At 46.8% G+C, this 12,735-nt stretch overlaps 1 protein-coding gene across 9 annotated transcripts in view; it reads left to right on the top strand.

The window, feature by feature from the left end:
- EP400 (E1A binding protein p400) overlaps positions 1 to 12,735 on the top strand; it is a 112,808-nt gene that overhangs the window by 15,199 nt on the left and 84,874 nt on the right. For 5 of the 9 annotated variants that reach the window (XM_089894317.1, XM_089894320.1, XM_022598059.3 and 2 more), the window contains 3 exons: positions 1,321 to 1,482; positions 3,924 to 5,260; positions 6,779 to 6,889. In XM_089894317.1, the coding sequence (XP_089750443.1) occupies positions 3,959 to 5,260; positions 6,779 to 6,889 (1,413 nt within the window). In that variant the 5' untranslated portion in view covers positions 1,321 to 1,482; positions 3,924 to 3,958. The remainder of the gene's footprint in view (positions 1 to 1,320; positions 1,483 to 3,923; positions 5,261 to 6,778; positions 6,890 to 12,735) is intronic. The other 4 variants (XM_022598063.3, XM_089894318.1, XM_089894319.1 and 1 more) reach the window with 2 other exon arrangements.

The following is a 12,735-nucleotide window of genomic DNA, read 5'->3' as shown; positions in this document are numbered from 1 at the left end:
GTTTATTGATGTTTATCGTTGGGCATGCCACCTTTCTGCTACAAATAACATTTCAGTCAACATCCTTGTATATTGAACACAGCTCTGATTCTTTTTCTTAGGCTGATCTAGGAGTCGGATTATTGGGTCAGAAGACGTGAATGTGCTGTAAGACTCTTGTACCTACTGCCAAATTGCTCTCTGGAGTTTCCACTTGAAAATATTCCCAGACACTATTTGTGGCTTCTGTCCTCCCTTCATTCCCATCATGTTCTGTCTGTTCCTTCTGCCCTGAGTTCATGCTCGTGTGTTCAAGCCCTGATCCACCCTCCTCCTCTTTCCCTTCTCCTCACTCTTCGTCCAGCCCGGGAGCTGTTGTTGACGTAGCAGAACTACCCAAAGCGGGAGCCTGGCCTGAGGGCCGGATCCGTCTGGGGGGATGACAGGGCTGAGAGGGAGACGGGTTTGGGAAGGGAGCAGGGCTCATGACCTGAGCTCCCTGCTCGTTGAAGGGGAAGAAGAGGCTTCCCAATCCCTAGCTGCCTGGACTCTGGGAGCCCCGAAAGAGAAGCTGGGGAGGGAGGCCCTGGGGGGCTGGGAGCATGTCCAGGCCTCAGCGGGGGGTGAGGGGGTGGGAGCAGCTGCTATGGGGACCCAGTTTCCTGAGCCCTTCCCCCCTCACTCTTTCCAGTTCTGACCTGGGGACCCCTGCCTACACCAAGGATGGGGCCCAGGTAGGTGTTTCTTAGGGTGGCCTCTTCCCGGCACCAGACGTGCCCCCTGTGTGATGTCAGCATTGCCCTGAGTGAGCAGCCGCCGCACAGACGGCACCAGCCCCGCGTGGCCCCAGTGGGCGCTGCGCGCAGTGGTCTGAGGGCTTGTCCCCGCTCCTCGCAGGTTGCGGCGGTGCGCTGACGCGGCCCGCTGATCTCGGCCTGGTCCTGGGCAGTGTCCTCCTCAAACCGCGAGCCAAACAGCCCTCTGCGGCTGCTGGCGGGCCTTACAGTTAGGGACATCGCCGCCACCAATTCAGGAGATGGTGGCTTTGCTTTCCACCGGGGTACCTGTACCATGTTCCGGGGGATGCTGTTTTAGATAAGTGGTTTCTTTACATCACAGTTGATTGGGTTTGTTTCTCCAACCTGACCGTAAGCTCACTGAAGTCAGGAACCTTTTTAAAAAGTCGAGGTGTAGTTTACAGTTCTTTGAATTTGAACGAACACACTCATTCTTGTAACCATCGTCCCAAATCAAGTGTAGAACCAGTTCCACACCCCCAAGTTCCCACCTGCAGCCTGGCAGCGTCTGTCTAATCTGTCTCTGTGGTTTTGCCTGTTCCAGAATGTCTTGTCGTGTCAGTGGCCTGCAGTCCGTGGTCCTTGCGTCTGGCTGTGCTCCTTGGCGTCCTCGTGGTGTGGGTGTGTCTGTAGCTCGGCCTTTACGTTGCTGAGGCAGCCACGTTGTGTGGCTCTTCCAGGTGTTTTATTCCTTCGCCAGGTGAAGGTCAGTATTTATGTCTCCATATGTCTCAGTAGATAGTTTTTTAATTTATATCTTTAACAGAGTCGTGGTTAAGTTGTACAATTAGTATGCTACTTTTTTCACTTAATAATATATCTGAAAAACTTTTCCATGTTTATAACATAGTCTCCATCTAGAACTTGAACATTGGATATTTCTGGTTACACTTCTTTTTACTTCTACTGTAGTATTCTGTAATAAATATTTTTATGCATAATTTTAAAAAATTGGTAGGTGAATTTCCTTAGCAATTCCCAGAGGTTGGATTAGTAGGTCAAAGGTAATGGGGCCTGCTTCCCCACCGTTGTCGGCCACCCTGTTAGGCGTGTTCTGAGCTCTGAGCCCTCAGAGATCTGCGCTGTCTCCCTCCACATTTTTTCAAGAGGTCAGTCATCACAACGTATTCCCCGACCCCGCGCCCCCATTCTTTACCTTCCCCCTGGTTTTGTAAATTATTATGTGTGAGAGAGTTTCTTTCTGGCCTTTGTTCTCTCTTATCATCTTTGGTATTCTGGGAATGTATTTTAAGGAAATAATCTGAAATATGTCCTAATGTGTTTGTTTATTCTTTTTATTCTATTTTTGTGTCTGTTCTACACTAATCTTCCTCATAATGCTTGTTTAAAAAGATCAGGAACAAAAGCTCTTTTTTAAAACTTGATTGATTGATTGATTGGGCTGCGCCGGGTCTTAGTTGCGGCATGCATGCGGGATCCAGTTCCCTGACCAGAGATCGAACCCAGGCCCCTGCATTGGGAGCACAGAGCCTTAACCACTGGACCACGAGGGAAGTCCCAAAAGCTCGTCTTGAAAGCAATAAGCATGCCGCAGAGTCCCCCGCCCTTGAGTGTCCCACAGCTCACAGTTCCCGCCCACGTTGCTGGGCTCTCTGCTGGGGGCGAGGGTGGGAGAGGGCTCCTGGGATGATAATTAAGGCTGTGGTCCCGATTTCCCGTTTGGATGTGTTGGCTGCAGCTTGCCAATGGTCTTTAGACTCCATCTTCAGAGACGGTCATCAGAGCAGAGAGTGCCTTCTCCTGCTAGTCTAAGCAGGCACTGGTCTTTATGTTTCCCAGCCTTCACTTGTACACCCATGAGTTCTGTAGCCCTTGATTTCATACATATGTGTGTTTCAGCCAGGGGCCTGGGACTGTGGCAGCATTCATACAAATGTGTATTTTCACTTTTTAAGTCTTGTAACTTTTGGTTTATAATGCTTTTCATCCCTTGTCCGTTTTCTCCGTGAAATAACAGTGATGCCCTGAAGACGAAAGGATGCTCCTGCTTGTCTTGCGGGGAGGGCTGGAGGGAACACCAAGAAATGGGGAGCTAGGTGTGTCAGTGAAGACTTGAGAATTGTAATCGGGGGGAGGGTATTTCTGACCCAGCCAGTGGGGAGCAGACAGGCTGCGGCTGTCGTCCTGTTCCCAGCGGGGTCGCCCCCTTGCAGACAGCGAGGTTCCAGCCCAGCGTGACTTGTGGGCGGCCTCCCTGCCTCACCTCAGAATGAGCCTCCTCCCGCTAGTCCTCTGCTTCCTCCCGTCCTTTCCCAGCGTCCTGTCCCCTCTCCCGCCCCCTTCCCTAGTCCGCGGCCCTCAGCACTCTTGGGGCCATGAACCCCTTTAAAGCCATGTCCCAGCACCCAGAGAGTTGGCGGACCCCTGACGGGGACTCTCCCGTCCTGGCCGCTCCCTTCTCTCCTGAGGTTTTCTTCTGGAAACACCCACCGCCCCCAGGTGAGCTCGTAGAGAGGGCTGAGGTGCGAGGCTGGCACCAGGCCTGGGCCTCTCCCCCAGGAGCGCAGAGTCTGACCCGGGATGGGGGCTCTGTGTGTTCACACTCAGGTAACCCGGGGGTGTTCGCAGGGGCGTCGCACAGATGCTCATGAGAACTGCCGGCTGGTGAGGGGCGGTTCTCTTCTGATGACATGCGACGGTGGCATGTGTGGGAGCCACTGGCGGCCTCCTGGGCACCGTTCCTCCACTGGGAGAGATGGGCAGACTGCCCCAGCACGTGGCGGCACGGAGCAGGGCCACCGGCCGAGGAATAGCCTCCCAGGAAGAAACATGCCTGTCGCGAGCGCCAGCACCAGGTTCATATCCCGCTGGCCTTGAGCAAGTGATTGCCAGTTAGCTTCCTCGGGAGCTGGTTGGGACCACCCACCTGCTCCTGCCAGGCCATGTCCTGGCCCCAGGCACAGCAGTGACCCAGAAGGCCCTGTCCCTCCTCTGTGCTGAAGGAGATGGTCTCCAGTGCCATCTCGTCGGGGCTCGATGACAGTAAGACAGTGGTTTGTATCAGATGCTGGTGGGAACATCCCTCCAGAGCATCTGTCCGGTACTGCTAAATGGTACTCAGAATAAGTAGTGATCAGATGGTTATATTTGCCTCTAAGTAACTTGATTTTAACTTTGATTTTTCAGGAGAGCATTAAGTTGGATAAAAAAGGAGGGCGATCATGCACCATGGCAGCGGCCCTCAGAACGTCCAGCACCAGCTGCAGAGGTCCAGGGCCTTCGCTGGCAGCGAAGGAGAAGAGCAGCAGGCCCGCCCCAACCCCGCGCAGTCCCCCGCCACGCCCTTTGCGCCGGCGGCGAGCCCGTCCGCGCCCCAGTCCCCCGGTTACCAGGTTCAGCACCTGATGAGCCGCAGCCCCGTGGCCGGGCAGAGCGTGAACATCGCCCTCCAGAATGTGGGGCCGGTGGTGGGAGGGAACCCCCAGATCACGCTGGCCCCCCTGCCGCTGCCCAGCCCCACTTCTCCGGGATTCCAGTTCAGTGCGCAGCAGAGGCGGTTTGAGCACGGGTCTCCATCGTACATCCAGGTCACTTCGCCGCTGTCCCAGCAGGTGCAGACTCAGAGCCCCACCCAGCCCAGCCCCGGGCCGGGACCGGGCCTGCAGAGCGTGCGGGCGGGAGCCCCTGGCCCCGGCCTGGGCCTGTGCAGCAGCAGTCCCACCGGGGGCTTCGTGGACGCCAGTGTGCTGGTGAGACAGATCAGCCTGAGCCCGTCCAGTGGCGGCCACTTCGTGTTCCAGGAGGGCTCGGGCCTGGCGCAGATGGCCCCGGGCGCCCAGGTTCAGCTGCAGCACACGGGGGCGCCCATCACGGTCAGAGAACGGAGACTTTCGCAGCCCCACGCACAGTCGGGGGGCACCGTCCACCACCTGGGACCTCAGAGCCCCGCGGCCGCAGGCGGGGCCGGCCTGCAGCCCCTGTCCAGCCCTGGCCACATCACCACGACGAGCTTGCCGCCCCAGATCAGCAGCATCATCCAGGGCCAGCTGATCCAGCAGCAGCAGGTGCTGCAGGGGCCTCCGCTGACCAGGCCTCTGCTCCCTGGGGTCGGGGGGACTTCGGCGTTTGGGATGACGTCCCCACCCCCCCCCACCAGCCCTTCCAGGACCGCAGCGCCCCCGGGCCTCTCCAGCCTTCCTGTCCCGTCTGCGGGGAGCGCGGGGATAAGAAAGGCTCCCAGGAAATTGGAAGAGATCCCCGCGGCCTCCCAGGAGCTGGCTCAGATGCGGAAGCAGTGCCTGGACTACCACTTCAGGGAGATGGAGGCCCTGAAGGCGGCCTTCAAGGAGTACTTGGTCGAGCTGTTCTTCTTGCAACACCTTCAGGGAAACATGATGGATTTCCTAGCTTTCAAGAAGAAGCATTATGCCCCGTTACAAGCTTACCTTAGGCAGAATGATTTGGACCTGGAGGAGGAGGACGAGGACGAGGACGAGGAGAAGTCTGAGGTCATCAACGACGAGGTGAGGGGCGGTGCCCAGTCACCAGCAGGCCGGGCTGCTTGGCTGTGCGTGCAGGCAGCCGTGAATTGCACGTGATCTGTGAGCCTGGGGTGTTCATGAGATGCAGTTCGTAAGGATTTGATCCAGGAGCAAATGGAAGATGCATTTGCTTTTTCCTTCATGGAAGGAAAGAGCTGCTCTAGTTAGGAGGACGGTGCAGAGTGGTGCTGTGAGTATCGCCGGTGCGTTTAGAACAGGGACGCTTCCCCGGCTTGGGGAGCCAACCTGGCCTGACCCAGCGTTCCCCTGTGCTCTGCTGGGTGTGTGGAGGTTGGCCAGCCCCGAAGGGCCTGCAGAAGCCAGGGGTGTGGACACCTTCCCGCTGGTTCCCCAGGTTTCACATTTTACTTACGCAGGTTCACCCATTGGGATTCTCAACACCACGAATGTCATGTTTAAAGAAGGGACTTGAATCACTAGCTTGTTACAGTATATCAGTTATGATTTAAATCACTAGGTACATTTATAAGGTATCTTCATGATTAAAATATGGTTATTATGGCAAAGCAACTGAGAATTTTTTCAATTTTTAGATGTAGTCTTAGATTTGAGATCACATATTTAACTCACGCTGTTGCACATAGCTACTGAATGGTAGTTAAGATAGAATCTTTTTTAGATAGTGAACTTTTTGGGTACCTGGAATGGGTGCTTAATAAATTCCCCAATTGGGATTCTCAGTACCTTAGTGATTCCTAAGGTCCCTTTATTGGTACTTCCTAGAGAAGGAAGCTGATCAGACAGGGTGACGGTGAGGTGCAGTGTGGTGCACTGTATTTGTGCCTCTGTGTTGTGTACTGTACACTATGTTGGTGGAGCTTATTTTGTTTTTTGATACAGCTAAAATAGTGTAAATCTCTGTCAGTTCTTCTGCAAAGAAATCAGCCTTTGATGAACAAAAGCTGGCCTCTTTGCTCATCTCCTCGTTGATATTTATTATGTGTGGCTTTGCCATTTGGTGTTTTCTTTAACACCCTTTCCAGGATGAACCATTTTTATTTTCTAAAAGGTTTATATGATTTTTTTTTTTTGAGAATTTCACCTCTGTTGCCATGAAATAGTGAAATTCAGTTCTCTTTTATGTTTGTACACCAATGTTGTCTGTAGGCTCAATCCCCCTTATCTGTCATTGCCATTCTGACCTGCACGTAGTAGGCCAGGGTGTAAACTGCCTATGAGGTTGTCAGGGCTTTGCTACTTGAAGACTGTCCACCATTACCATTTTTAAAGTTTGAAGTTGCAGAATCTAAGGACATTGCACTTGTGACTTAAATTGGAGTTTCTGCAAGATTTGCAGTTGAGTTAGGGTAGTATAAATCTGTCACAAATCAGTTCAGTGTCCTTTTACAGGATTTGATGCAAAAAAATTCCATTTTTAAACACCAGACATCAGTGAGCTATCAGCAATAAAATTCTAACAAAATTTTGAGCAGTCTTAAAAATTATGTTGCCTTTTTTTCTCAAAATATTTCCTCTCAGGTAAAGGTTGTGACAGGAAAGGATGGGCAGACTGGTACTCCTGTTGCTATAGCAACCCAGCTTCCTCCAAATGTTTCTGCTGCTTTTTCATCCCAGCAGCAACCATTTCAGGTACTTTTCGATGGTTCTAAAATGTAGTCTCATCCGAAACTTTTCCTTCATCCAGATATTTTAACCTTCAATTTACTATTTGCTCTTCAGCATTTTTTTCCAGAGCCCATTCCTTACTTTAAAAAAGTAAAAAAGCCTTCCTGCATATAAAATTATACAACTAAATTGCATGAGTAAATGAGAACACAGACCTTAATGCATTATTTTTTGTGTGTATTGACCTGTAACGCAGTAGTAGCTCCAGCATGCATGTCATCTAATACCTACAGTCCTGTTGAATGTATGCTCAGGATTCCTTGTGTGCTGTGTTTTAAATGTTGGTTCTTTCTTGTGTCTTCTATCTTGTGTTCTTTTTTTGAGAACAGTGCAAACAGAAGGAAAAAAAAAGATTACACAGATGATAACTTGATATTTTCTGTAGCTAGAAGAAACACTGAAGTGAAACACACTTCTAAAATACCAGGACCTTAGGCTTCTAAATGGATGTTAATTGAATGCAAACTGATTATTTTTAATTTTTTGAAAATTAAATCACTCAGTGTTACATTAATAAATGCCAAGAACCTAAAAGTACAGGTCAGATTCTAGTCATTTTGGAATAGATTGTGCTAGGTTCTGAAAGCAGTTGAATCTTGTGGTGATAATGTTTTTAAAATTTAAAAAATTTTTAATGTTAGTATAATTTCAAACATATATAAAAGTTGCAATAACAGTACAAAGACCTCCCGTTATATCCTCTACCCAAATTCACCAGTTGTTAACTTTTTGCCCCATTTGCATTATTTTTATTCTCTCTCTCTTTTATATGTACACACATACACATTTCCCCCAAACTATTTGAGAGTAAATTGCAGACATCATATCACACTTGCATCCCTAAGTCCTTCTTCATATGGTATCAGGTACGAGTGTTACCTGACCTAACCATGGTATGACAATCAATTCTGGAAATTTTACAGTAACTTTTACTATGACTAAGCCACAGCTCATGTGCAAATTTTGTCTCTTGTTCCGGTGACATCCTTTGTATAGTTGTTTTTCTCCCAGTCTGGGATCACCCGTTGTGTTTAGTTGCCATGCCTCTCTGGTCTTCTTTAATCTGGGCAAGCTCCTCACTCTTTCATGCCTTCACATTTTTGAGAAGTGTAGGTCAGTTATTTTGTAGAATGTCGTTTGACGTGGGCCACTAATTCTGTTATCTATTGACGAGTCACGTTAAAGATTGCAAAGTGGATTTTCTAACTCCATTATTCCTTCTGCATTCATTAGCTGGCATCTGCTGTAATGATGAACTTTCTTTTTTCTTCCGTTACGTACATTCACATACAGATTCTTACTTTAATCAGTGCATTTTCATATGTCATTAACGGTATTTATTTATTTAAATTTATTTAACTCAGTAAAGTTTATTCTTTTTGGTCTATAGTTCTGTGAGTTTCGTTAAATGCCTAGAGTTGTGCACCCACCACCACCCAAGAAACAGAGGAGTTCTGTCATCCCCCCAGGCGCTCCTCATGCCACATCTTTGTCGTCAGATTTTCTCTGTCTGTGATTTTGCCTTTTCCAGAATAAAATATAAATGGAATTATACAGTATAGTATATGCATGCTGCCTTTTCAGTCTGGCTTCTTTCAGTTAGCATAATAATGCATTTGAGATTCATCCACGTTGTTGAATTTGCCAATTGTTTCCTTTTTTTGCTGAGCGGTATTCCACTATATGAATGTTCCCCAGTTTGTTGAGCCATTCACCCTTTGAAGGACGTTGGGTTGTTTCCGGTTGTTGGCATACCTAGGAGACAGGTTTCTGGGTTGTTATTAAGAGTGCATTCAGTTTTATATGCAACTGCTAAACTTTCCACAGTGGCTGTTCCGTTTCACATCCCCACCAGCAGTGATTGAGAGTTCCTTTTGTTCTGCATCCTCCCCACTACTTGTTCTTGTCAGTTTTCTTCTGTAGTTATTCTAATACGTATGCAGTGGTTTTAACTTGTATATCTCTAAAGACTAATGATGTTGAACAACTTTTCTTTTTCATGTGTTCATTTCCATTTGTATATCTTCTTCGGTGAAGTATCTGTTCATTTCCTTCACCATTTTTTTTCCATTGAGTCATTAGCTTTATTGTTGCATTTGAGAATTCTTTATATAATTTGGATATAAGCTTTTTGTCAGATATAAATTGGCAAATACTTTTCTGTCATTCTGTGCCGTATCTTTTTCTTCTTTTATATCATTTTTTACAGAGCAGAAGTTCTGAATTTTGATGTGGTCTCTTTTATCATTTTTTTTCTTTTATGGATTGTGATTTTGATATATAAGAACTCTTCACTCAACCCAAGGTCACAAAAATTTCCTCTAGTTTTTTTTTTAGAAGTTGTATAGTTTTATGTTTTACATTTAGGTCTGTGATCCATTTTTTTTTTTTTTTTTGCGATACGCGGGCCTCTCACTGTTGTGGCCCCTCCCGTCGCAGAGCACAGGCTCCGGACGCGCAGGCCCAACGGCCATGGCTCACGGGCCCAGCCGCTCCGCGGCACGTGGGATCTTCCCGGACCGGGGCACAAACCCGTGTCCCCTGCATCGGCAGGCAGACCCTCAACCACTGCGCCACCAGGAGAGCCCGTGTGATCCATTTTGAGTAAAGTATTGTATAACATGCAAGCATCAGTAGAAGTTTATTTCTTTGTATATTGACAGCCAGTTAGTTGAGCAGTGTTTCTTAAAAAGACTTTCTTGTATCTGCTGAATTGATTTTGCATCTTTGCCAGAAATCAGTTGATCCTGTCCGTATGGGTCTGTTTCTAGGCTCTCTTCTCTTCCATTGATCTCTGTGTCTATCTTTTTGCTTAATGCCACACTGTCTTTACTACTGTATCTTTGTAGTAAGTCCTGAAATCAGTTAGTGTGAGTTCTTCAACTCTGTTCTTTTTCAGAATTGTTTTGGTCATTCTGGTTCCTTTCACTTTTCATATACATTTTAGAATCAGCTTGTCGATATCCATAGAACATCCTGCTAGGATTTTTTTTTTTTTTTTTTGCGGTATGCGGGCCTCTCACTGTTGTGGCCTCTCCCGTTGCGGAGCACAGGCTCTGGACGCGCAGGCTCAGCGGCCATGGCTCACGGGCCCAGCCGCTTCGCGGCATGTGGGATCTTCCCGGACCAGGGCACGAACCTGCGTCCCCTGCATCGGCAGGCGGACTCTCAACCACTGCGCCACCAGGGAAGCCCCCTGCTAGGATTTTGATTGAGATTGGATTGACTCTATTGACCTGTTTGGGGTGAAGTAATATCTTGACAACGTTGAGTCTTCCAGGCCAGGAATATGGTATGTTCTCCATTTATTTTTGTCTTCTTTGATTTCTTTCATCAGTATTTTATAGTTTTCAGCATGCAAATTCTATGTATGTTTTGTTAGACTTACACCCAGCTATTCCAATTTTTCTGTGGTGCTATAGATGGCACTTAAATTAAAAATTTTTTTCTAGTTGTTCATTGCAAGCATATAGGAATACAGTTGATTATGCAACCTTGCTAAACTCATTTATTAGTTTTAGGAGCTTTTTTGTAGATTCCATGGGATTTTCTACCTAGAGAATCGTGTCTGCAAAGAAAGCAAAATTTATATTTTCTTCTATCTGTATGCCTTTTATTTCTTTTTCTTGCCTTATTTGCACTGGCAATGGCATGGACTGGCATGGACTTGCACTGTGATGCTGAATAGGAGTGATAAGAACAGACATTCTTACCTTCTGGATCTTAGGGGGAAGCATTTAGTCTTTCACCATATGGAGTATGATGTTAGCTGTAGACTTTGTAGCTGTCCTTTATCAGGTTAAGGAAATTCCTTTATTCCTAGTATTTATCATGAATGGATGTTGAATTTTGTCAAATACTATTTGCATCTCTTCACATAATCATGTGATTTTTCTTTTTTGGTCTGTAGAAGTGGTGAATTATATCATATTAAGGTATAATTTGTAGGCAGGGACTGCAAAGATCTTAAATGTTAGAATTTGTTGAGTTTGACGAGTGCCCGTGTAACCCATACACGTGTCAGGGTGTCCACTTCCATCAAGTCTCCTTGTGCCCTGCCAGCCATCCGCTACCCAGCCCCCCCGCCCCAGTTTATTACTATTTATTCTATTACTGTTTATTTTGATGTTCAAATTATCTGTAATTTGACCAGTGGGAGCCCTTTCAAGCGGGCTCTAGTATACTTTTGACACATCCCTGCCAGTGTCCAAGTACTTCCTTACATTCTGGCACAAAATGTTTAAAGTTTATCTTGCACATGCCTTGATTCAGTCCAGGAATCAGTCATTTCTCCAAGGAACTGTGTTCTTTTTGGTGGGGAATAATAATTTGAACCCAATATTTAGGTGTTCTTGTAATGAATTTGATACAACTGAAGATAAAATTTCTTGAATTGGAAATTGTCAGAAAGTTTATTAGTGGGACAAATTTCCTGTTAGTGCTTAGAGGAATGTAATACATCAGTGCGTTTATAGACCACATTGATAAATATTTGCATAAGAACCGTGGGACAGTGGTTGGCAGGGAGTGCCTGTAAACTTAGGTTGCACGGTCTCCACAGTGACACAAATTAAACCCTCTGATTTACTGTCATACTCACCAGATTGCCAGAAATTAAATTGGACAGAATCTGTTGATTTAGGTCTATGAGATTCTTACCCACTGTTGATTGGGAGTGTAGCATGGAAACATTTCACATGATCTGGAAAAGGTGAGTGTGGGTAGGCCCTTTTGATCCAAACAGCATGCTCTAAAGGTATTCTTGTGTTTGTGTGCCAGAAAACACATCTAATAATGTTCCCAGCAGCATCGTTTCTTCTGATAGCCCCAAACTGGAAAGAAACACATTGTCCGTCAGCAGTAGAACAGATCAGTGGGTCATGCACATTCATATAGAGGAATGCTAATAGTAATCAGTAGTAAAAATGAGTGAGTCGGTGTAGGCGGGTCTCAGCAGCGCCCTGTGGAACAGAAGGAGTTACGGGAGAGCCCAGCTGCAGCATTCCTTCAGGTAAAGTTCACTAGGAAGCAAAACCAAACACAGCGTAGCGTGGAGCTAAGCCTGTAGGTGATGGCACCAGGGGAAAATGTTCACACACAGTTCAGGTGGGGAGGGGGATGCCTTCATAGTGCGTGGGGTCTCCAGGGCGTGCGTAACAGCTTATTCTTAAGCCTCGGGATGAGTACACGGGTGATTGCTTTATCATTACTTTTTAAACTTATAAGTTTTTCTAATTCTCAGCATTTTATTATGAAAAATTTCAAACAGGAAAGCTGAACAGTGTTCAGTGAACACTCACATCCCACTGTTTAAATTCTGTGATTATGCACAAATAAGTGAAATTCACGCAACCATTTTTATACTAACCACATAATATTCAGTGGCATTTAGTACATTCACAGTGTTAAGCAACCACTGTTATGTATATCAGTTTCTAAAACATCTTTATTGTCTTAAAAGAAAACCCCGTACCCAAAAAGCAGTCACTCCCCAGTACCTGCTCCTCCAGCCACTGGCAGCCACCAGTCGGCATCGTCTCCATAGATTTACCTAGTGTGGAGTCGTGCAATATTTTGTGTCTGGTTTCTTTCACTTAACGTGATGTTTTCAAGGTTCATCCACATTGTAGCATGCCTCAGCACTCCATAACTTTTTATGGTAGAGTGTATATCCATTGTACGGGTGTGCTCCATTTTGCCTATCCGCTCTTGATAACTATTCAGACTGTCTGCAGCTTTTGGCTGTTGCGAACAGTGCCACTATGAATACTTAGCAGCTACCCCATTTTACATCCCGTCAGCAATATACA

The sequence above is a fragment of the Delphinapterus leucas genome, chromosome 14, assembly GCF_059928025.1.
Source record: "Delphinapterus leucas isolate spDelLeu-1000000601 "Yukka" chromosome 14, BTC_Dleu_Yukka2, whole genome shotgun sequence".
Taxonomy (NCBI): domain Eukaryota; kingdom Metazoa; phylum Chordata; class Mammalia; order Artiodactyla; family Monodontidae; genus Delphinapterus; species Delphinapterus leucas.
Note: the sequence above shows the minus strand (reverse complement) of the source record. Positions and strands in the feature narration are given on the sequence as shown.